The sequence below is a fragment of the Cibotium barometz genome, chromosome 2, assembly GCF_041138505.1.
Source record: "Cibotium barometz isolate CiBa-2024 chromosome 2, ASM4113850v1, whole genome shotgun sequence".
NCBI classification, from domain to species: Eukaryota; Viridiplantae; Streptophyta; class Polypodiopsida; order Cyatheales; family Cibotiaceae; genus Cibotium; species Cibotium barometz.
This window is the reverse complement of record NC_141047.1, coordinates 17,247,494-17,273,969: the sequence shown is the minus strand read 5'-3', so window position 1 is coordinate 17,273,969 and position 26,476 is coordinate 17,247,494. Positions and strand designations below refer to the sequence as shown.

The 26,476-nt window shown below is 46.6% G+C and overlaps 1 protein-coding gene and 1 pseudogene across 2 annotated transcripts in view; one reads left to right on the top strand and one right to left on the bottom strand.

Moving 5' to 3' along the window:
* Positions 1–23,028, bottom strand: part of PWD (chloroplastidic phosphoglucan, water dikinase (ATGWD3)) — a 112,783-nt gene extending 89,755 nt beyond the window's left edge. For both annotated transcript variants that reach the window (XM_086814584.1, XM_086814592.1), the window contains exons 1-4: positions 22,302–23,028; positions 20,567–21,215; positions 20,251–20,337; positions 20,002–20,136 (exon numbers count right to left, since the gene is read on the bottom strand). In XM_086814584.1, coding sequence (XP_086670710.1) covers positions 20,002–20,136; positions 20,251–20,337; positions 20,567–21,215; positions 22,302–22,528 — 1,098 coding nt within the window. In that variant the 5' untranslated portion in view covers positions 22,529–23,028. The remainder of the gene's footprint in view (positions 1–20,001; positions 20,137–20,250; positions 20,338–20,566; positions 21,216–22,301) is intronic.
* LOC147640739 (uncharacterized) lies at positions 13,040–14,776 on the top strand (annotated as a pseudogene).
* Positions 23,029–26,476: the final 3,448 nt, after the last annotated feature.

Genomic DNA, 26,476 nt, shown 5'->3' with positions numbered 1-26,476 from the left:
TCTCACACACACACACACACACAGACCTAACATGGATATCCCCAACCATGTTCTCCCCGACGCTTTGGAGAGTGGTATACCATCTACTTGGAGCTGATGTTGCTCCCATGTTTTTATGTTCTTAGTATTCCATGATGAGTTTCCATGGACAGTTTTGTATCACCCCAGTGAGATAGCTATATTTATGTTTTCTTTCTGTTTTATTTTCCATTCCATGATGAGATATGCCATGGACATTATTGTATCACTTTGGTCTCACAGGCCCATTGGGTCTTTAGTAGACGCTTAATATATCTTTCTTTCTCTCTCTCTCTCTCACCCCAGTGAGATAGCTATATTTATGTTTTCGTTCTGTTTTATTTTCCATTCCATGATGAGATATGCCATGGACATTATTGTACCACTTTGGTCTCATAGGCCCATTGGGTCTTTAGTAGACGCTTAATATATCTTTCTTTCTTTCTCTCTCTCTCTCTCACACACACGCACAGAGACCTAACATGGATATCCCCAACCATGTTCTCCCTGATGCTTCAGTTCTATAGAGAGCGTTTCCTTAGGGTCACTGGGATGGATTCATTGAGAGACCCAATTATCTCCACAGATACATGGCCCATGCCATGAGGATTGCCATTGGTCACACTACATGATTAGATGCACTACAAGATACGGGACCCCTTCCACTGTCTCTTCAGGGAGGGGGCATTTGTCACAGATGATACAGATGTGTGAGAGTATACTTACTAAAGCTGAGCCATCACAGATGATACTGATGTGTGACACTATACTCACTAAAGCTGAGCCATCACAGAGATAAACTACTAAGGCAGCAAGCCAAGAGGCGGGACACCAAAAACTGCACAGATATCCATCACAGATTTTGTTGGAACCTCCCAGGTGACAGCAGATACTCAGCCCACACAACATCAGAGGGGACAGAAAAACTTGGGACGAGAAACCCGAGCTTATCATCAAGATCCACTGGCCCATCGTACACGTGAAGCCACGAGGTATCCTGCACAGCCCTTCAAAGATCCGGACACCCCTGGCACCCGACATCCCCCCTATCCTCTCGTCAACTCCAGATCCAGGATACACTTCAGCGCTACAAAACAGCACCTCCCAGGTAGTGGATATTGTCTTCTTGTATGATGTCCTTAAGGAGGATCACACATAATGATCCCCACTGGCTTCACTAGCCTCATTATTCTGTGTGTGCTAGAGCCCTTTTTTTGTGGCTTTTCTATGTTTCCATGTTTATATTCATGATCACTTTACACATGGATGGTCCTTTGGGTCTTTAGTAAATGTTAATCTCTCTCTCTCTCTCCCTCAACATCCAGATTGAGCTTCACATACAGAGGGGATCCTGTGGAGATTGTCTCATCCTATGCCTACCTTGGTGTCACTTTCAGTGGCCCACGCTTCACCATGCTTCCCGCAGCACATGCCAGAGTGACGAGGGGATATGCAGCCTTGAGCTTACTTGAGCGGCAATGCTTCTGTGCACATTTCCAAGAGCCCACGACAAAGGGTTGGCTTTTTGACACCCTCGTCACACCAGCCTTGATGTATGGAGCAGCCTTCTAGGGGCTGGATTTAACTGATGAGGATTGGCAGCAAGTCGAGAGGCCCGAGGTCATGATGTTCTCCCATATGATCCATGGAAAACCATCAGTCCCACACCAGATTATCCGGGCAGAGTTTGTTGCAACCCCGATGGTAGTGGATGCACTCTTCCAAACAGTCACATACTTACATCGCATCAGTCACATGGATCCCCACAGATACCTGCAGCTAGCACTCGAGGGCCACCTTAGAGTATGGTATGCGCGAGTTTCCACTTGGTTCTCAGGATATGGACTCTGCATGGACCGCCTCCCACACCTTCAGTACAGTTTGGACTCCCCTTATCTCTAGCTCTCTCATCAGGACACCAACCGGATTATCCAGTTAGATCTTCTCAGCCTCTACACCCATGCACATGGATCACACCTTCGGAGCTCCCACCAAGGCTGCACTTCTACAGAGATCACTTCCTCACGCTCACTAAGGATGTAGTCATCCAATACCCGGGCTACTTCAATGTTCACACGTACCATGCCATGCGGATTGCGATTGGCCAGATATGGGTTTCATCCCACTGCCTCAAAGTGGAGACAAGAAGAGCTGAGCACATCTTCAAAGCCGGAGAGCTCATACGGAGACTTAGGGAGGAGAGGATCTACCAATTAAGCCCCACAGAGGTTGAGACTGAGAAGCATTACATATGTTGCTGCCCGGTATACTATGAGTACTGTGAGAGGTTTCACTATTTGTTCCATGAGAGATTTGGCCCACTCTCCAGGATCATTGCCTAGGGCTCTTCCTGCTCAAGCTCCGCAAACACAGGGACACTTTCTTGAGAGATCTTCGGCCCCAGTCACCTCGACCCCTCCCTCACCAGCCAACCATCACTACCTTCTTCTGGACCCAAGAGGAGGAGAACACTCATACAGTGGAACCCACGCCATGGACATTATTCTATCACTTTGGTATCATAGGCCCATTGGGTCTTTAGTAGACGCTCTCTCTCTCTCTCTCTCTCTCTCTCTCTCTCTCTCATGTTTCATGTTCCTTGTATTCCATGATGAGATTTCCATGGACATTTTTGTATCACTCCACTGAGATAGTTTTATTTTGTTCTATATATATACCTAGATGAATCCAAGAACATGCCCAAATTCACCTTTTAGGAACGTGCATGTTATATACTCATGGTAGTCAACCCACAAGACTATATAACTATCAACTCCATTATGCATAGTATGGACTAGATACTACGATCCCCACTAACGTCATCAGTGCCCAATAGTGGGTATAGAACTCTCTATCAAGATATGCTCTCACACACGCACTCCACATACACACACGCGCATAAGAGCATATATTCACACAAAGCCCTTCGTTCTGAGTTTCTGTCAAACCTCCAGAGATGCAGGGTAGACTCGGCCATAATGAAGCCTAGCAGTAAGGGAAGTAGCAAATAGAAAGAATTAGTACAGTAAATAAGTAGTTGATATGGCAAATGCACCGCTAAAGAAAGAATAAGTAGTTGATATTTTATGTTCCATGATGAGATACGCCATGGCCATTATTGTATCACTTTGGTATCATATGCCCATTGTAACTTAAACTCTTAAGAGTCTTAAGAGTTCATTTTGAGTTATTTTTTTCCAGTTTTATACCTCTTTGCATCAATACCCAGAGTGGAATGTAAATGGATGTACCTGATCTGTCCCATAGGTCGGATTCGGCCTCCCGTGGACGTTAATATAACTTTCTTTCTTTCTTTCTCTCTCTCTCTCTCTCTCTCCTCTTCCGAGCTGGGTTCGGATCACTTTCCAGGATCATGGACTTCCCGGATCAGAGATGCCTGGGACTTTTTCTTCTAGAGCTCCGTAGACACAGGCAGTCCTTAGTGAGATCTAGATCAGCTGTACTTGCTCGAGGACCAGCACAGAGAGCTCTCACCGACTTCTTCCATACTAGCACTCCAAGGGCCGATCCACCCATCATACCCAGACCACAGGCTTGTGCAAGAGCTCGGCCAAGAGGTGTGACACTCCACAGAGCCACTAAGTTATGCGCAGCTCGACACCCTAGACCCCATGGCCCTCACCCACGGCCACGCCACCACAGGAGGATCCGGGCCATCATCTCCCATCATCGCAGGACCTTCTCGCGCCAGCTCAGTTTTACCACCTTGAGCACCATGTCACAGCGGCCCATGATGGATGTATTAGGGTGATATGAGAGCTCTCTGCTCATGTACCTAGATCAGATTTTATAGTTCTAGATTTTTGTTATCTTTCTTTATTACTATTTTGTACCGAGGATGATGTACCTCATGGATATGATGTAACCTTTTGGTCTCATAGGTCATTTTGGCCTTTTGAAGACGTTAATACAACTTTCTTTCTTCTTCTCATAGGCCCTTGGGGTCTTCCGTAGACGTTAATCTCTCTCTCTCTCTCTCTCTACTATAGTGGCCCAATAGGAGCAGCAATATTAGTGTGCGATCACACATTGTCATCACATAGCATCACATGGATACTTCAGCTTATGTAGCTAGTTTCATTCAGTTTTTTTCTTTTCCATGATTCAGAGTTTATCATGGATACATTGTACTACCTTTTTGGTCTCATAGACCATCTAGGTCCTTTGAAGACGTTAATATATCTTTCTGTTGGAAATAAGTGCACACTAGGTGTACTATTTCTCTAGTCTAGTTTCAGTTGAGTCTTTGTGTCTTGAGTCTAGTGCCATGTGGCACCTCTACATTTATCCCATAAGTGAGTCTACTCAATCTTGTACTTCTCACCTATAAATTGTAGGTGTCACATCAATAATCAATCAATCTTGTGTCTTGTCTACATTCATCTCAAGGTAACTCTTTGTCTTTCATTTTTGTTCTTGTTTCATTTCTAGTCTGCTCTAGCTTTCATATTTTCTACATGGTATCAGAGCCATGGTTTTACGGTTTCCCTGTTTTTCCTATGAGCTTTCGCCATTCTCTCCAAGCTGTCCCACTCAATTCAGCGCAGCCCATGTGTTGCCCGCCATATCTTCAGGCCGCCGCCTAGCTGCATCTGTTGCCCTGCGTAGACCTGCACATGCTATCCAGCGTTGAGCTACACTTGTTGTGTAGCGTTGACTTGCATTTGTTGTCCAGCGTCGCCTCTTATAGCTGCACGTGCTGCCCTCGCCAGATTCACAGCATTGGGACATAACTCGACCTGCTGCTGTAGCAACCCGCCGGCCTGAACTTGCTGTCCGCCCTGTTCAGGCTCATACAGCTCTACTGTTCTCTCTCTTGGAACTGCTACAGCCCACTGTACTGTTGCTGCTTTGGCTGCCTTCTTCATCAACTCAAGGGTGCGCATCATCTAGAAGCAGCTACAGATCGACTTTCCTCCTGTTAACGAGCTATTTGCTGCATTCAGTTCTGCCATTGTTTCCTCTTGAAGAGTCTACAAGGTACTATGCATTGTATCCTTCAGTTTGCTGGTCAGTCCTTTTCTTATCCTCATATCTGCAAACTGCTAGTTCCTCATGCTTCGATGGGCTGTCACATGCTATGGCCTTGACAAGTGGTGAGAGAGCCGGCTTCTAAAAACAGTTTGGATCTCTTCTTTCATTCATTTCTGCAATCTTGTAAGGGAATAGACACTGCCCTTGCATTTTAGCAAGAGGTAAGACCTTCCCACATGGCCTCTTCTACTCATTCTCTCATGTCTATCGACAAATTCAATGGGTCCAACTTTCATACTTGGCAAATCAAAATCAAGTGCCATCTTATGAAAGAAAGTCTTTGGGACGTTGTTCACCATGCTGCTCCCGAAGATTCCGACATTGAGCAAGTTATCACTTATGCTCCCACTGCCAAGAATGACAAAGCCTATGCTATCATCTTGCTCGGTCTTGGAGATGATTACATTCATCACATCTCCGACATACAGTCTGCTTCTCGAGCATGGATCACTTTGGATACCCTTTTTGGACCCCGCTCTAAAAACTCTAAGATTGCACTTATGATCTCATTCTTTGATCTATATATGCAGGAGGGAGCTACCATAGCCTCTCATGTCAATTATTTTCGCAGTCTTATGGTTCAGCTTGCGTCAGTGAAGTCCCCCATCTCCGAAGATATTGCTATTGCTGTGCTTCTCAAAAGCTTACCTGACACCTATGCTACTCTTGTCACTACAGTATCACAATAATCCTACTCTTGAAGGTATCATCAATGCTCTCCAAGAAGAGGAAAGAACAAAACAACAAAAGGTAACTGACACTGCATTTTTAGCAAAGAAAGGAGGTTCTAAGGTAAGAAAGCCTTGCACCCATTGTGGAAAAACTAATCATATGGAGAAGGACTGCTTCAAGGCTCATCCATGCACCATTTGTGGACGTGATAATCACCGGGAGAAGGACTGCTACTCTAAAACCTCTACATCAGCCCCTGCATCTACCTCAGCCCATGTTGCTGCAGCATCTACATCAGCAGATCTTGCTGTTCATTCCTCACATGATGAGGAGTGGGCTTTCTGATTACTTCACCTTTCTTGTCTACCACTTTGACCACCGATGATGTAGGTCAAGGGGTTCTAGTGTCTTACTCATTATGTTTTTTGACCTCTCTCTTGTCCCTACCCAAGAGGCAGAGATTGCCCTTGAGGAGGGGATGTCTTCAAGGTCCATCTGTTTGTCTACAGTTCTACAGTCAGTCTTCTGTCTATCTAGTCTTGTCTATCTGTCTATTTGTCTATCAATTTGACTGTGTCTTGTCTATGATCCACTCTTGTCCCTACCCTTGTGGACCCATATGAGGATATCACTTGAGGAGGGGTGTCTCAGGATCTTTTATCTCTCATATCTTGTCTCTCAATCTATCAGTCTTTATGTCTGTCTTCTAGTCTTGTCCATCTTGTCTTCTAGCTTGTCTCGTAATCCTTGTCTAGTCTCTCTGTCTTGGTCTTATCTTTTGTCATGTCATAGTCTTGTCTTTTTGTCTTCCTCCTAGTGTCCACTTAAGGAGGGTGTTGGAAATAAGCGCACACTAGGTGTACTATTTCTCTAGTCTAGTTTCAGTTGAGTCTTTGTGTCTTGAGTCTAGTGCCATGTGGCACCTCTACATTTATCCCATAAGTGAGTCTACTCAATCTTGTACTTCTCACCTATAAATTGTAGGTGTCACATCAATAATCAATCAATCTTGTGTCTTGTCTACACTCATCTCAAGGTAACTCTTTGTCTTTCATTTTTGTTCTTGTTTCATTTCTAGTCTGCTCTAGCTTTCATATTTTCTACACTTTCTTTCTCCCCTTTTCTTCTTCTTTCTACCTCCCTTGCTCCCTCTCTCTCTCTCTCTCTCTCTCTCTCTCTCTCTCTCTCTCTCTTTCGTGAAATGGTGTTTTATATTATATGTAAAAATGTACATCGGCCACATGGCTCACACAGAACCTATGGCCCAAAAAAACCCCCACAAAAGATCCTCTAAAGGATCATGACCATGCAAACCTGTACACTAATAAGAAAGCCTCCTAGCCAAATAAGCATCCCAGATAAAAGCATCAAAGATGAGCCAGCCGAGCCGCCGTAGACCATAACGAGATAACATCTGCATCCAGTAGCTGAGCTGAGAGAAGAGAAGAAAACTGCCAAAGCAGCAAACCGCGGATACGTAGAATGTGCCCATGTATTCCAGACAAGGAATCAAAGATGAACCCATTCCGTGTAGTCCAAATATGCCAAAGTCCTGTCCATCTAAGGAAATGGAATATCACAAGGTGACTGTCCGAAGTAATGACTTGAGGACAAATCCCAAATATCCACTGATGAGCCGAAACAAGAGACCTCTCTACTGCCTCCCAAACGCGAGAGACAAAAGACCAAATCTGACGGGCCACTGGACAACTCATGAACAGATGCATAACTGTTTCAGTGCATGTCGTGCAGAAGAAGCAAGAGGCCAATGTAATTTTACGATGGCTGAGCTGATCCCGTGTAGGTAACCCTCCCACCACCATCCTCCAAATGAAAACCTTACCTTGGTAAGGGAGTTTAGACTGCCAACCACGCATAAGAGTTTTCTGCCACCATGATTTAGACTTGTGCAATCCCCACACCTTATTGGCCTTGGCTGAAACCCAATCTTTCTCTGATACGAGCTTATGATAGACCTGGTTAGCTGAAAGTGATATCAAGTCACTAGATTTACATAGTGCCCAATCAAGCCAAGGCTGATCTGCAGATGGCTGAGGCAATGGAGTACATGCATGATGTCAACCCATAGTGGCTGAAATGTCCGAGGAACCCTAAAGTGCTGCCGAATACGACGAAACGAATATGGCCTGTCACGACCAGGTATCATAGCATCTCGGATTCTAACCAAGCCTAACCTGACCATGCGGTTGAGTCGTATGCGTGAAGCATCTCTGTCTGGCCAAACAATGACACGCGACTCCATAAATGTTTCAAACTGCAAAGAGTTCAAAAGTAGTCTTTCATGACCAGGATCCCACCGAGCAAATAGTAGAACTTCATGCCAAGAAAGGAGAATATGCGATAAAATGTGAGATGAGCGAATACGGACAGGATGAGCCGCATTCACAATGTCCCACCATGAAGCCTACACACGTGTCCGTCCATGTGACAATCCCTCCAACTCAATCAAGTCACGAGCCATGAATACCCAAGGCTGCTCTTGCAAACACATATCCTGAAAAAGCGCCCACCTACACGCCCCCATATGCAAGCGGACATCCAGTAAAGCAGCCCCACCCATTCTTTTGGGCGTCGTAATGTGATTCCAAGCTATCCATGTTTGACCCATAATATTTCCTTGCCTCTTCCACAACATAAACCAAATGGGAGCAACCAAACGGAGAAGAGATTTGTGCGTCCAAGGTAGCAAAGGCAAAAAATAGGAAATCATGCTAAGCATAATAACCTGAGCTACCTTAACCCTCACGTGCATAGGCCACCCTTGAGCTTTCCAATACACAAATTTATCCGAGATCCGAGCAGAAATCCAAGCAAGAAGCGCTTGGGGGTCCACATCCACACCCACCGGATACCCAAGATGACGAACAATGTCTCCTGTATATGCACCACACGGCCTTGCCACCCTAATGCCTCAAGATCAAATTCCGTACATACAATGAGGGCTGATTTTGTTGAATTTATTTTCAGTCCAGAAGCCAATGCAAAATTATTCCAAGCTTCCATTGCTTGATCTATATTGGCTTTTTTGGCCCTGAGAAACATAAAAGTGTCATCTGCAAGGGCTTGAGCAACCAATTGCTTGCCATGAGGGAGATGCAAACCAACCACTTCACCATGCGATGCCATAGCATCTAGGCGAGATAACATAGGATGAGTGGTAATGGCAAAGAAAAGAGGGCTAAGAGGACAACCCTGCCGGAGAGAACGGGTGAGAGAAATACCATCCGAAAGTCCTCCATTGAGCATAATCCGCGTGATAGAGCCAGAGCCAAGTAAATGCACCAAATTAGCTATTTTGGGACCAAAGCCCCTGGCTGTCATTAACTGAGAAAGGAAAGACCAGCTGACATGATCAAAAGCTTTTTTCAAGATCCAGCTGCACCATCACAATCTCTTGCTTCTTTGCCTTGGCATAATCCACTCCAATTTGAACATTTAGAATATTATGCAAAATATTTCGGCCATGCACAAATCCATATTGATATGGATGAATAAGAGTAGGAAGCACCTTTTGCAAGCGATTGGCAAAAATCTTTGTAAAGATTTTATACATAATACCCATAAGTGAGATCGGGCGCCATTGAGCCAAAGAAGTAGACGAAGGGACTTTGGGCAACAAACGAAGTATGCCCAACTTCCAATCCGTAGGCATATATCCCTCATCCCAAACCCTTTGACAAATAAGCGTCAAAGGCTCTGCAAGCTGATCAGCATATTTTCGGAAAAACTCATTTGTCAAACCATCCCAACCAGGGCTTCCCATGGGAAGTTTGGAGAGAATAGCTTCCACTTCCCCTTGAGTAACAGGAGCATCAAGCTGAACCGCCACATCAGGGTCAACTTGATATCGTACTTCAGCAAACAATGACTCCCTTGCAGCCAGGACAGCTGACGAGAGATCCTCTCGAGGGGCAAGCAAATCTTCATAAAACCTGATGCAATGCTGAATAACCTCAGAAGGTTGAGTAACAAGGTTGCCTTGGGCATCCATCAGCCTAACAATATTCTCACGCATATGTTTTTGATGCAACTTATCATAGAAGCGATGAGATTGACAGTTAGCATCCCGCAAAGCATCAAGACGTGCAAGTAGTTTAAAGTGAACATATTGTGCTTCCTGCACCCTAGATAGCTCCTTTTTCAGCCATTCTATGGCATCCACAACTTCAGCATCCATAGAGTCAATAAACATGAACGCCTGCAAGCCCTTTAAAAGCGACTCAAGAAGAGCCACATGCTGTTTTTGTATAGAGGCATTAGCAAGACCATAATGCCGCGCTAATTTCCGAGTGTTGGTAAGGAACACTGGCCAAGCATGATAATCAGCCATGGACACTCTTGTGGAGAAATGTCGTATCAACTGACGCATATAAACATCAAAAACTTCATGCTCCAAAAAAGTGTGATTTAAGCGCAAAGGCAAGCGTCCCAACAAGCCTTTATATGCATCCACAGGATGATAGACCATTTCAAACACAAGCAGCCAATGATCCGACAAAACCTGTTGCTGATCAACCATCATAGTAAGAACCTCTAGCAAAAAGAGATCTTGATGTAAAATATACATCCTATCCAATCTAGCATAAGTGCCCCGAAACTGTTGTGAGGCATAAGTGTAACCATTCTCTCCGGGCCATCCATTACAGAATGAGGCGACGTGGCTTGCTCCCTGGAGACACACATATTAAAGTCTCCCATCACAAAGCCAGGATGAGAGATTGAAAGAGCACACAAGTCATTCCACAACAAACGGCGTGCACGAGCATTATTTGGAGCATACACCCCTAACAACCATAAAGGCGTATCATCCCAAACAATCTGTATCACTAGAAATCTTCCATGAACATCTTGAATCACAAGAGAAGGCTAAAACTGCGAACGAACAGCAAACATAACACCCGACTGCGAAGCAGGATGTTCGCTGTAGAAAACATGAAACCCCTTATATACATAGGCTTTGCCAGCCAACTTATGCTGCTTATGTTCAACTACACACAAAACATGAAACCCCTTATATACATAGGCTTTGCCAGCCAACTTATGCTGCTTATGTTCAACTGCACACAAAACATCCCAACCATGACAAAAAGTTGTACGCCAAAGCCTGAACTGCTTTTGGCGCGAAGAAATACCCTTTACATTCCATTGTACAATTTTCATAAGCCTTCCCAGAAAAGGAATCAACAAGGCCGTGTACTAGGCCCAGGACAATCTGCCAAATCACGAACCTTTTGAAGCATTGCATTTTTAGACATGGTATTTGTGATCTCAGACTGCCCTTGGAGTTCCCGAGCACGTGCCGAAGGGTAATGACCATCCCATGGTGGTGAGATGACCTCACCCTTCGAACCAAACACAAGAGGCAATTGTTGTTGTGCTTCTTTTGTTAGGCGACTTCTAATAGGATAGCGTTCTACTCTATCCACCCCAAGAGCCCCTGTACCCTGAGAAAGTTGGCCTCCCGGCCTCTCAATCCTGGTCTGTTGCTGGGCACCTGAACCCAAAGGGCGACGAGCATATGTATGTAAGGGCCCCTGATGAGTACGCAAAGGCCCCCGCTAAACAGCATCTGAGAAACCCCCCCGCGGGGCAACAAATCGTGTCTTTTTACCACGTACTTCCACCCATGGCTGCTCAACCTCATTCTGAACATCCACATGTACATCCATGTGTTGGGCATCATGTAAAGGAGCGTCATGCTCATCTTCCACGGGCAACTGCCCATCAACGATATCCTTGGTAGCAACAACTTGTTCTTTCTTAGGACATTCGGAGACAAAGTGGCCTATCTCACCACATTTGAAACAGTGGCCAGCAAATGTATCCCACCTCAATTCATACATTAAAGGTTGCAGCCCAGCCATATTGACACGCAAATGTGTCGGCCTAGGTCTCCCAGTATCCCACAACATGCATAGACGATTTCGGTTTCTAGATGTCATTCGAGGCACCACCAAGACATCACCGATACCTCGCATGAGACCTGGTAAAACACGCCAAAACATTGGTGGGAATTGTTTCACTTCAACCCAAACTGGGCAAGCTTGGCGCAACATATCTTGGTACTCTGCCATAGGCTTCCACGGAACCACATGAACCAACTGCCCATCCAAAAAAAGTGGCACCTGCTCCAAGATTGCCCTACGGGCTTCCGAAGTGCGAAAAAGTATTTCATAAAAGCCTCTCGGACCATCATAAATCTCCTCAAGTGCCTCAGGCGACACCAAGCGGCCCAACAATGCTCTAAGACGAGGCAACAACGGAATACGCCCAGTAAAGAAGAAGATAGCAGCACGATCATGAAAATCTGCTAGCTGTTGTAGCAACAAAGGAATCTCCATGCATACATCAGCCACACCACCATTATCTACTGCAGCCATTTGCACGCTATTTGCCTTCACATATTCTTGCAGAAGCTCACCAGTGATCTGCAGCAAACGTGCAAACTCCAGAGAAGGTACCTGAGAGCTTTCCTCTGCATTCTCTCCAACATTCACCGGAGTGTAGCTTGCATCAACATCAAGCCTTTGACGTTTTTGTTGCTCCGAGGCATCTGAAGCATAACCCACATCCTTCTCGATCATCTCCTCAATAAGATCCATGTTAAGGCTATTGGCAGCCATTCCACCAACAGCAGCAGCCGGGTCATCCAAATCCATGTACAAAAGCAAAGAAAACCCGTTCTCTCAAACCCTAATTCAGCACCTGAAAACCCTAATTCAGCACCTGCAAACCCTAATTCAGCAGTGTGCAAAGACTTAGAGTCGACATCTCTCCCACTTGCTCTTGTCTCTCCCTCTCTCTCTCTCTTTGTGCTAAAAGCCTAAAACAGCGGAATACAGCTGTACAAAACCCTAACACAGCAGCCCCAAACCCTAAAACAACAGTTTGAAACCCTGAAACAGCAGCTTGAAACCCTAAAAAAGTAGATTGAAACCCTAAAACAGAAGCCCGAAACCCTAAAACAGCAGTTCAAAACAGCAGACCAAAACCCTAAAACAGCAGATTGAAACCCTAAAACAGCAAAAATCAGCAGTAAGAGAGCAACTCGGAAACCTAAAACAGCAGGAAACAGAAATTCAAAACCCTAAAACAGCAGCAGACAGCAATTCGAAACCCTAAAACAGCAGTAAGAGAGCAATTCGAAACCCTAAAACAACAGAAAACAGCAATTCGCCACTTCTCCCTTCATTCCATCTCTCTCTCTCTCTCTCTCCAAGATGGGGCCCTCGCTGCCGTTGACCACAAGATAACCCGACCTCGATGCCCCTACATGACAACCAGGCAGCGGACACTGACAGCACGTGTGCCACAGATGCCACTCCGCCTAAAAGGTGTCTCCCTTGACAAAGCAATTCAGGTGCAGCTAGCTAGTCAGCTGACACCCAATGGTCTGAGGAGATGCCCCGCCTCACATCTTCAGATACGAGAGATCCTCCAGAGATACACAAGTGCCCCTCCACAGGCAGCGGATGTGGAAAGCCTCTATAGACATAGATGTCGAGGACCCACTTGGTTCCCCTCACATTATATCACTGTAGCATTGTACCAGTGGCACTTACCAGCTGTTGTTCTCTCAGCTCTAGTTGGTTTCTTTTTCCCATGATAGACCCTTCGGTCTTTTGTACACGTTAATAGAACTCTCTCTCTCTCTCTCTCTCTCTCTCTCTCTCTCTCTCTCTCTCTTCGCGCCCCTGCTCGCTTCGCTATTGTTCGCCGCCCGCAACTCTCCCGCCTTCGCTTTGCTATTGTCCGCCTTCTGTTCGCACCCCTGCTCGCTTCGCTATTGTCCGCAGCCCGCAACTCTCCCACCTTCACTTCGCTACTGTCTGCCTTCTGTTCGCACCCCTGCTCACCGCCCCCTCTCCCGCCTGGACTGGCTCGCTATGCTGGCCCGTCTGCTAGCCCATCCGCTTCTGTTTTCCCACCCACCCTTGCTCAGGCCTCCAAGGCAGCAACATAAGTGTTAGGGTTCTATCTCTCCAGACATGGCAAAGGGTGCAAGCAAAGAGGAGATAGTCAAAATGGAGGATAAGCTGAACATCTCCATCAGAGAAAACAAGAAGACGGCGGACTCCGCCATCAACAACATCTCCAAAGTCGAGAAGGAGATCGAAGCTTTACAAAAGAGAAGGAAGCTTGGAAAAGGGAGGAGGACACTTGGGAGAAGGAGAGGGAGAAAGAGAAAGAGAAGGAAGGAGGGAAGAAGGAGAAAGAAGCATGGAAAGAGGAGAAAGAGGGATGGAAGAAGGAACGGGACACTAGGAAGGAGGAAATCGACATCCTCAAAGCGGAGGTGATCTCTCTACGGGACCGACCACCACGGGAGGAGGGGGAGATTGTGGAAGTTGACAAAGAGGCCATCAAAGAGGAACTCACCAAGGCAATCACCAAGAGCCTAGAAGGGAAGATGGAGGCAACAAGGGAGGGTTGGGTAGAAGTGGTGAAGAGGAACATCAAAAAGGAAGTGAAAGAGGATGCCCAAAAAGAAGGGCTCCAAATCGTCAACACCACCATTGAGGAGGAGCGGATGCGACATGCTCGTAGACTTAATGTGAGAGTCACGGGGATTCCCAAGGCAGCCGACTCTACCCCAAGGGGATGGGCGGACTTGGATACTCACATGAGGGACCCCCCCCCCCCTTCCTCAAAGCTTGGAGTGCCGGGAAAGACATGACAAAGAAGAGAGCTCTCATCATACAATTTCGGGATGTGGAGGCACGCACCATCTTCATGAGGAAGAGGGTCATACTACGAGGCTTAGAGGGAGCTCCTATTTTCTTGGATGATGATCTCACGAGGATGCAACTAGAGCATAGGAGAGCTTGCATGCCACGAGTCTTACACGCGAGGAGAGAAGGCAAGAAGGCCTTCTATCGAGATGGTCGGGTCATCATTGATGGCAGGCCCATGGATTAGCGGTTTGGGGCCTATGGGACACAGACTAGGCCACTGACAGCACATGGCAGTATGGAACTGTAATGGTTCACTATGGGTGCAGCTTGGATGATTGGAGCATGTTATGGTGAGGAGAGACATCATACTTCTGACAGAGACACATCAGAGCCCAGAGAGAGGGCTACCTCGAGTAGAGGGATTCTAGTGGGAGTCAGCATACAGGAGGACCACACGCCAAGGTACCTCGAGAGGGTCAGGGGGAGTAGCAGTTCTATTCAGACGGGAGCTACAGGGGAGACTGAGAGTGGTAGCACAGGATCCAGAGGCCAGATACATGTGGATCAGCTTACAGCTCTCATAGGACAGGGTTATATACATAGCCCTATGTTACTTTCCTCCATCAGGATCCTCCTATGTCATTACAGAGGACATGCCACAAGAGGAGGAGACAGGAGCCTCACCATACACTTGTCTGTCAGAGGAGATTATGCATTATTCTACACTAGGGGAGGTATTTCTTACGGGTGACTTCAATGCCCACACACACAGCAGACAGTGTGAGGTGTATGACTATGATGACATGGAGATCCTCCACCCTGTGGATCCAAAGGAGATAGGGGCTAGTCGAGCATCAGAGGACACTGGACCAGATAGAGGACATTATGGGGACCACTTACTAGAGTTGGGAGCCAGGCATCGTCTCGTTGTTTATAACGGGGTGCTACAGTGGCCGTGATCAAGAGGGCTGACATGCTTCCCACATGGGGATCATACACGGACCGGAGGCACGGTGGTAGACTACATTATGGGGTCTTTGGAGGCATCACAACTTGTCACCTCATTCTCCATCCCACCTCATCCTATTGGGGCAGATCATACATACTTGGCATTTTCGCCGGATCACCAGTATCACCAGCCCCCCACATACCGACGCCACACACTACCATCTACTTCACACATGACATGGCAGACATATACACTGGCAGAGTAGTGGATGGGCTCCTACTCATGGATCCCCTGGCACCTATGGATACCATTGCAGCCCAGCTGGCATCACTCCTACACACGGCTGCATTACAGAGCTTCCCACATCGTGTCCACTCAGGAGAGCCTACGAGATCTGGGACTATGCCCCAGAACAAATGGTATGATGACGAGTGCAGAGCCCTATACTCACGGCTCCGCATACAGAGAGCCTTGGGAGCCATCACAGAGCAGGAGTCGAGGAGAGAGATGAGGAGACTTACTCGCCGCAAAAGGCGGGCCTTCGCAGAGATACAGGAGCTAGAGATCTTCCATTTCTTCATGAGTAGAGATAGCCCTATCTCATGGCGGCACTTCAGAGAGCCCCGGACACCGACACCCATTGCAGACCCACAGACATGGCACACATATGCAGAGGGCCTATACCACGCCCCACAGCAACCACCTATACCTCAGCCACAAGAGCCTTGACCTACCACAGCTAGCTTCTTTACCCACTCGATGGTAAAGGAAGCTATCTGCCGCCTACAGCATGGATGGGCCGCCGACCATATGGGCCTACAGGGTGAGCATCTCATATATGCAGTAGATTCTTTGGCTCCTTTTCTTGCACACCTGTTTAACAAGGCACTAGCAAGAGGGTTTGCCTGCGGAGTGGACGATGCACACCATTGTGCCGATCCACAAAACAGGGGATATGCTCGATCCAAGAAACTACAGGACGGTTATGGTTGGCCACGTGTTGGCCAAACTCTATGGTGCAGTGTTGGAGCAAGAGCTTAGCTTATATACTGAGCGAGCAGGTTTACGCTCATCAGGGCAGGCATGCTTCAGGAGAGCTTTCTCTACCACTGACCATGTATTCACTTTGAGATGTATGATTGATCAAGCCAAAGTGAGGAAGAGAAAGCTCTATTGCTGCTTTGTGGATTTCCGCAAGGCATTTGACACAGTACCACGAGAGAAGCTCTTTCAGCACCTGCAGTCTCTTGGCATACCAGCAGATATGACATGGGGTATCTATCTATGCATTATATGAGCAAGTTTTTGGGCGAGTCAGATGCCCAGGAGGTACGTCCGAGACTATTGCTAGCACCATTGGTGCAAAGCAAGGATGCCCACTTTCCCCCACGCTATTTGGGTTATACATTGATGAGGTGGCTAACTTCATTACACGGGGAGGCGGAGATGGAGTTGATCTAGCAGGTACCTCAGTACATATTATGCTTTATGCTGATGATATTGTATTAGTGTCTAAGTCTCCAGGAGGTCTACAGTAGCATCTACATGCACTCGATGATTTCTGCACACAAAGCCACTCTCGCAGGACGCCAGGTGGAGATGGTGACATCATACGTGTACCTAGGGGTTACCTTCTCTGCAGCTGCTTCACCATGGGTTCAACAGCCAGAGCTAGATTGACACGGGGATATGTAGCATTGGCTATGCTAGAGAGACAGTGCCACCAAGCGCATTTTCAAGAGCCCTGGACGAAGGGGTGGCTATTTGACACATTAGTCACACCGGCACTGGTGTATGGAGCAACGGTATGGGCGCCAGGCCTTCCTACCCATTGGTGGACACAGATAGAGAGACCAGAGGTGAAACCGGCCTCTGGTAGAAACCAAAGTGCGGTGGACTAGCAGTCACCCTTCCACTTGTAGTCTAGATATGAAAACAAAAATGATTGGAGCTAGAGTGCCCCAAATCTGAAAATCAAACGACACCTGTTGGCCCCAAAGCTTGGCGCCCCTTGCGGTATTTCTTTATTCAATTTCAAAAATATGAAAGGCTGAGTACAACAAAATCAGCCAAGAGAATACACCTGTATGTCCAATCTGACAGCCCACAATACCTCTTAGCGCAGAGGATACACACACACACATCTGTGTCTCAAAGCAACACTCTGTGCCTCCCTCTAATCAGCCAAGACCATTTAGCAGGGCAGCCATGAGCATACATCTGGCATATCTCATGCACATGATTCAACATCTCAGCACAAGCATACATTCACTGTTCAATCTCTGTCTCCACCCTTTTCAATCTGCCATACCCCTCCTCTCACAAGGGGCCAGATAGCTCAAATCTGCAACAGACATAAGGCAATAGAAAGAGAGATAGATGAACAAATTCAGAGCTTACCAAAATCAGCTCGTGGATTTGCACCGGAGGAAGTAGTTGTACCAGTCTGTACTTGCACACTTGTTTCAACAACTCTGCTTCACACGTGTGGGTGTACCTGTCTGTACCTTCCTCTCTGCATCCACCTCAGTGCTATACCTGCAGCCCTTTGATGCTGCACCGACTGTACCAAGAAAACGCCGCCTATATCAAGAGAAGCACCGCCTGCAGAAGCTGTACGGCTCTGTCTGTACCAGTATGGACAGAACTGCAGCAGTTCCAGCTGCACGTGCGTGTGTATCTGCTGGACTGGTGTGCGCCTGCACACAACCTGCACTTGTACTGTCCAGCGCCGCCTGCTCCAGACCCGTCCGTACACTGTACTGCAGTCGTATAGTACTATACGGCCTGTACCAGGAACAGCAGCCGCCTCCAACAGCCACAGTACAGATTCCTAACAGCGCTGCCTGTACCTGCAGTCGTACAGTTGTACCTGCAGTTGTTCGGATGTGTACGACCTGTTTTTCTCACACAATTTTCAGCAATCAGAATTCTGCAGCAGCCGACTAGTTCCCTCTTGCTCTCCACGCTAGCAACCAGCACGTATGCTACACGCCTTTCCAAAAAGAAGAGAGAGAATGAAGAGAGAGAGGCATGCACTCGAAAAGTGGAGTTGCCCCCTCCCCATATTAATCCTAGGGCCCCCAACTTTAATGATTATTAAAGTTCCCTAGGGGCCACTAAGGCCTAGGGGCAACCACACTTATGACATTAAAATTTTAATGTTCTAGTTCCCCCCCTTCACACCTAGGGATGTCCACACATCATTATCTCTGTCCGGGCACCCCACATGTGAATCATTTGATATTTTGACTCAGCAACCACCATGCCCACACTTGTGCTATTCCATTTTCACAGGGCAATGACAACAGGCCCTCATGATGGCACGCATGATACGCACCAAACCGTCCGTACCTCATGACATTATCCGAGCACAGTTTGCTGCGCCTTCTATGATGGTAGAGGCCATATTCCAGACTATATGCCTGCTAGACAAATTCAGAGAGATGCCACAGGACAGATTGTCATACAAAGCTTTTGAAGCATCTAGACAGCTGGCTGTGGCAGGAGACAAAGGATCATGGTATGCACAGGTCACACATTGTTTCTCACAGCATGGCCTAGACATGGATCATCTACCACCATTCCAGTATGACAGGGATGCACCACATATCCGTCTCTCTCATAGTGAGAGGAACAGAGTATTGAGACAAGACCTATGGCAGCTCTATACACGAGAGACATGGATATCGCCTACACAGCCTCTTCCACCGAAGATGCTGTACTACAGAGATCACTTCATGAGTATCACTGATGATGGATTTATAGAGAGGCCTAGATACATGGAGGGCTTTTTACCACACGGCTCCCGAGTAGCTATTGGTCAGCTTAGAGTCTCATCACATCGATTGGAGATCAAGACTAGCAGAGCAGCACGGATCCCCTGGTAGGAGAGGGTATGCAGATTGTGCAGAGAGGAGGTGGAGAGTGAGGAGCATTATGTATGCAGATGCAGAGCATATACAGCCATCAAAGAGAGAGATCCCATTTTATTCAGAGAGCCACATTCCCTACGCCAGCTCTTTGAGGCAGCAGACCAGCACATACTGGGGAGATTCATTCTAGACATACAGCGTCACAGAGAGACATCATTACAGGCTCAGACAGCTCCAGAGGGGGGACGACAGACACAGATTACTACATTTTTTCAGAGATCCACCCCACTCCCAGCCCCTACACAGCAGGGAATTACTCTCCAGAGAGCAGAGACACTCAGAGCCCGCAGGAGACAGAGGACACCTGGCTTTCGGACACCACACCTATACCAAAGAGAGATGACAGAGATCAGAGCTCAGTTTCACAGAGAGGGTGCAGAGCGACTCGCTCGCTTCACAGCAGACCCAAGCATGTTCTTCAGGGAGCTGTGGACACCCCCTTCATTGATGTATTCCATACTTATTATTGCACACCCAAATTCAGCTTTTTAGTTCAATTCTTTTTCATTTTGTTGGGATGACAGAGGATACCCCACACAGGTACACTGATTTGTCTGATAGGCCGAGTTCAGTCTTTTGGAAGACGTTAATAAAATCTTTCTTTCTTTCTTTCTCTCTCTCTCTCTCTCAAAAACAAGAAAACATTGATTAAAAGCTAAGTTGGGTGGGCATCAACCTGAGGTGACAATTCATTGTCGGCGGTCGCAATTCTTTCAAGCTCCCGGAAAATCAGCCGAGCAATTTCAGCATGCTTGTTGGGCCTATGGTGGCCACCATCTTCAAAACATTGTATTTGCCCTGTGTTTATCCACTGCTCAAAGGACACAAGCAAAGGAAGCATAGAATGTTGAGTGCAAGCCACACTCATTCCTTCAAAACCCACAGAAAACAAAAAAGATGTAACCACCACAGCCAGGACTTTTACCTTCAAGTAGATTGACACATTGATGAGAGTATCTAACCGGTTTGCTTTCGCCAAGTCACCTGTTACCAAATTCTGAACCACGTCTAACTGCAAACAAGTACAGAGTGATACAGCATGAAATTGACTTATAAATGCAGGCTGACACACAGACGCCCATTTGAGAGCTCCACACCCAATTTAAAATATAAGTTTTAAAAAGATGCCACATGAAAAACAAGCAGGCTGACACACAGACACCCATTTGAGAGCTCCACACCCAATTTATCATATAAGTTTTAAAAAGATGCACATGAAAAATAAGCACATAAATCCTGACCTTTCGCCACCAGTTGTTGGCTTTTTTGTCTCCATCCACAAGGTGTAGAGCCGATCCCTCCAGGCCGGACGTGTCCCATTTGCCTGTGTTCTCTCTTCTGTGATCATTAGAGCGCATGAATGCAACTTGCCTCCCTTGCCATTCCTGCACAAAGCTAGTGGAAACTTCAAAATCCTCTGTACTGCTCACTGTTGCATTTGCACCCTCGAACTCCTCCCCTCTCTCTACTGCACTTCCATTCAGTAAGATTTCCTTGGTTCCAAAGGCTTGTCCCAATGCCTGTACGGAAGGATTGGTAATGTCATTTCCCTTTATTATGGTGGCACCCTGGGTATCATTCCATAAAGAAACAAGCTCAAAGCTGCCTCCCCTTGGAATCGCAAGGACTCTATTAGAACCATCTTCCCATACAATGTCACCATTTTGAAGAACAATAACATACTTGAACTCAATGCGCTCCCCACTATCCACTTCCAAGTCTATCACCCAGCCTGACTCGGTCCAAGTCATTGGTATACTATTCTGCCAGGACCCCATGGATGGTGCTGATCCAATTAACGCATGATTCTCACCAAACTGCACTTGATGATCCAACCTCAACCTTAACTTGACTTTAGTCGCCTCACATCGAGGGTTCAGAGCCGAATCCCTGCAAGGTTTGGTATCAGAGCAACAAAAACAGATCTTGCATCATCTGAAGGTTTGACCGGAAAAAAGCCAAAACTTGTTAGGACTAATGCCCAACAGTGACAACCACTGGTTACTGCAATGGGAACCTAGGTGGGTGTATCCCAATGGGGACCTCGGTTCTAAGAAAACCCCCATATCACCTGCATGTGAAGGGTTGTAAAAGATGAAATTTTTACATGTTTTTAGACTACATCTATAATTTCCTGTAAGTATACACACTTTTGAGATGAATGTTAATCAACACTACTCTTAAGTCACATACAGAAGAAGCTAATTACTAATGCTCCTCCTGCAAAATGTAAAGATTGTAAGTGGACCTAATTTTAAACCTTCTTTTGTGCAGTCATGTGTTATCATTTCAAAAAAAATTAGTGACACCCCTGGAAGTAACACTAAAACAACTAGGTCTTTCCTCTATGGAAGTTCATCATACACGAAGGTTGCAACTAAAATTTGCCTTTCTCAAAATGAGATGTGTCTATGATACCATGGAGAAGTAGGGAGAGGAGCCAAGGCGAGGGGTTCATTTAGTATGTCCTATCCTAAAGCTTGAAAGGGGATATGTGTGGGGTGGGTGTGCAATGCAAGCCCACAGTGTTGAAGAGGCGGCGACATAAGCCTCACTTAAATTTTACGCCCATGGATGTGCCATGTGTGTGCATGGTGTCGATGGTGCAGTAACATAAGCCACATTTGAGTCTTATGGATGGAACATGGATGTGTAATGCCTATGCACGATGTCCATTGAGCGGCAACGTAAGCCTCACTGGAATTTTATGGGCATGGGCACGGGCAAGGCCCATGCACAGCAATGGTGGGGTGGCGAGATAAGCCTCACTTGAATTTTACCGGCATGGATGTGCAATACATGTATCTGCTGCTAGGGCCGGGCGACATAAATCTCGTGCCTGGCAGGGTCACATGGATGTGTAAAGGCCTTGAGTACCACAACTAGTTGTTCGGGGCCATGAAATAATTATCATGTTGACTGGTTGAGAACTAAAGGATTTGAAAGATTGAAAATTGTGACGGTTGAGATACATACCTGACAGATTTAAGTCGGCTTCGTGGCCGCAGAACCTTTAGTCCTGCAAAATTGGGTTGTCCTGTGGTCCTTAGACCTGCATAATCTGAAGCTGAGCATGCCTTGATAGGAAGGCCACCACAATGTACTCTTCCAGAAGTACCTGCTACTGTTACGTGGCCAGAATGTAGGGCTGTAGTGTGCAATTCTGCACATTTGTTGCTGATAATGGATGCCTCATTAGCCATGTCTGAGCAAGTTATAGCATGTGTTGGGAAAAAAAGCACGCGAGCAGTGCAGTGAATCAGGTCCTCGCAAGTGGGTGGGGTGGAAAAATAGTGCAAAGATTAAAAATATGAAGTTCTAGGAAGTGGGCAGTGTAGAAAAATAGTGCGAAAGCAGTCCTATCAAATGGGCAGTGTGGCAAGTGATGCAAAAAGCAAAAATCTGCAGGTCAAGCTCTTGGAGAGCAGTGCTCTTTGAAAGCAAAATCTGTCGAAAAAGCAGAAAGCAGAGAGCAATGGATCCACAAACACCCACAACGAATCGGATGCTCAATTTAGCACAGCCGCATTAGCAGCCATGGCCAGGTATTCCCCTGAGATTATTCAAAAAGAGTCGCCCACAGAATCGATTCAAGAAGTGACAATGCCTCGTTGCAAGATGGTGCTTGCAAGATAATGCAGGAAAAATCGAGTGTGCGTGGGGTTAAACCCTCTTCTCCTCTCTTTTTTTTTCTTTTTGCTTTTTTGGAACTTGTGGCCTATAGGAGATTGGAAAAAGAACGGCTTCCACGTGTCGTACACGTCTGTTATCATCCCACGATTTCGAAAAAGTTTTTAATCACGAGAGACCTCGTGGAGTCGGGGATAGATGGCAGTACGCCAAACGGACACGTGTGAGGTCTCCTTCCTGGTTTCTCACACTCACCAACAAATATCTCACACTTGTTCACTCACAAGTGATCTTGGATGCTGAGCCCTCATTCGTTGGAGCGACACGCCCCAACTACTTGCATTGCTTACATTAGTTGCCTTTTGCATTCAAAGCACAATTTCTCTCCATGCTTTAACCTCCAATCATTCCATTTACAATCGAACTTGCACTACTTGTAGCAGTGACTTCATTCGTTAGAGCAACACCCCGCGGACGACTTGCATTGCTTATATTACTTGCCTTTTGCATTTAAAGCACAGTTTCTCTACACGCTCATTGGTTTGTCACCGTTTAACCTCCTCCGGTCATTCCATTTTCAGTCGAACTTGCACTACTTGCAGTGACTCACATCCATTATTAATTATCTACAAAGTCTCCTAAATGCTCCACGGGGCACTGCTCTTAGTTGCTTGCAAGACTAGAGAAATGTTGTTGAAAATGGCCCGACTTATCAAATGTTGGAGGAACCAACCAATGAGGGATGAGCATTTACTATCCTAGGCAATCTCCGCGGGACACACGAGTAGATACCGAATCAAATTGTGTGGAAAATTATTGCAATAAAGAAGAAGCATATATTAAGAATATGAAGATTGAAATCTAGTGCATCCATGATTGAGGATTTTTTCCCTTTTCTTTTCTGGAGAAGAGACTTCTATTACGTATGAAAAAATATACAAAAGGGAGATTTCAAACCAAACTAGGCGGAGATCTCAACCAATCGGGTGCCTTGTGTTGCCAAACAACAAGGTCCCATATGAGTGGAAATGAAGAATAGACCATGATCCCGCTCTCTCATAAAATGGCCGTGCTTTCTCTCTGCGGCCCTTGAAGATCCCTGGATTCTAGCCCAGGTTGCCATAAGGGTATGGATAATATTACTCTAAATCTTGCAACAAAGGCATTGTGCCCTCTATGGCCTCAGTGCATCTAGCCTTCCAGATGTGCCAGGCTGTGATACTAGCAATAATCTCCCATGCACTGTCCAAACTCTATGCTGGCGGGGCGTATCCTGAATCTGGCAAATCTTGAAGACAACCCCGCTAAGCAACTCCTTGACTGATCAAAATGACGTGACTCCTATCGTCCCCCTCATACCTAAGTTGGGGGCCCGATTGAGTCAACCAAATGTTAGCACCAAAAGATATGTAGGCATCCTTACTAATCCTACCAAATAGGTGTGCTATCACGGTCCAAATCATTTGTGCTTCCCTGCATTCCCATAGGCAGTGATAAACTATCCCTGAAGCTCCTACACATCTCGAGCAAGTTGGGCTAACACCAACAACCGATCTCCACTAGTTGGTGGCCAGTCCACCATGGAGTGAAATCCAAAAGAATGAGGAGATTTGTGCCTTCCTATAAGAGTGCCACAGCCTCCGCCACATAAACTCCTTTGAATGTCAAAGGTAATACCATAGGACTCCCAATGAGGTTTAAGGGTAGGGACTCTTTGAATCTGTCCCCCAAGACAAGCTGCCTTGTAGCTATAAAAAGACAAGCTTTTCATCGGAGCTTTTCATCGGATTGGTGGCATCCATCCATTCCCACTCACCATGATCCCAAGGCAAATGTTTGATAGAGCATCCACCAAATAGCCAAAGGCAAGAAGCATATGTGATCAGCTCTAGGGGGGGGGGGGGGTTAATATAAAAGTGTTTCCCTGCGCTGACAACAACTCTCACCATTGGGCCCTCAACCATATCCTGCACTACACATTTCTCCAACTGCCACCCAAACAGAAAAGAAAAATGGTACCTCACCCTTGCCTGGCGAGGGGAGACCCATAATCTGTAGAGGAACCTCGGTCCTTGAAAAAACCCCAAACCACAAGTGAGGAGATCCACCCAAGAAAGCCAATGGTTGGGTATGGCTACATCGGTTTGCATAATCCTCTGACTAGCTCCCCTCAAGTGCTAGTAAGGCTAACCCTTTAATCCTCCGTGAGGTTCTTAAACCTCTTCCACTCAAGTGCTGAGTAAGGCCAACCCTTTAATCCTCCGTGAGGTTCTTAAACCTCTTCCACTCTAGGACAGAAGGAAAAACATCTCCCAAGCATCCCAATGGTTATGTGTGGCAGTGCCAAGAGATCTACCATGCTTATCCACGATTAAATCATTCCACAAAATGGGTTGTTTGTATAAGCCTCCTCAACTGACCAAGGAAGTATATGAACTAGAAAACTTCTCATGCACTCCTAGGCCCGAAGAAGGGACCTATCCAAAGGGGAGGAGGGGGGGTGGTGATCTGCCTTAGAAAAGATGAATTGTGAGCTCTAGAGCCAGTCGCCACCCCTGACTGCATCTCATAACCTGTTGCATGAGAAAGTCCTTACAAGGCTCAGTGCCAGGAAGAAATCCTTGGACAATCAACTTGCAAAGCAACGCCTTACACTGCACCTATGGGGGTAAATGATATTCAATCCCCCTTCATACTTAGGTCAGATAATGGTTTCCCACACAACTCTAGCCTAGGTGTGTGAACTGCCATCCAACCCTGACCACAAAAAGTTCCATCCAACCCTCTATGAAAAATCCAACGCGAGGTGATGAACCATGCCATGGCCAGCAGCACTTGGTTAACCACCAACACTCTGGACGCCAGATCAAGCTTCTTGCTGCTCCGATGCTGAAGTTTTCTCTTAATGCTCTCATGAGTACATGTGCAAACTATTGTGTTGGGGAAATGTCAATGCCAACCTCACAGCCAAGGTACCTGGTAGCACATCCTCGCTCAATCCAAGTAAACCCCACATCTAAGCCCCACTCTATTTGTGGGGAGTCACTGACCCGAAATTCGACAGATTTGTGCCAATTAATGTTCGCACCTACAGCCAAAAGCACAAAGACAGGGCTATCTGAAAAGCACAAAGACAAGCATGTGAGGCCTCCAGAAACATCGCAATGTCATCTGCTAACTCTGAATCCACGAGCTCATCCACTGTGCATAAAGGTAATCTGAGACCCGTGACACTTGGGGTGGCTCAAAGAACTTTTCTCATGGCCTGTGCCACAATGAGAAAAAGTAGGGGAGCAAGGGGACAACCCTGCCACACCAAGTGAGAAATCTGAAAGTGCTCACCCCATCCCCCACAGGGAAAACCCGTGCTATGGGCCTCCCGTGCTATGGGCCTCCCTTTAAAGGCAAGAGACCCCTCTAATCCAATCCTAGGAGAATCCCATATGTGCCATTGTGCCTTCCAAAAAACCCCAATCCACTCTGTCATATGCTTTTTCAAAATCTAACAGAATGGTGGCAAG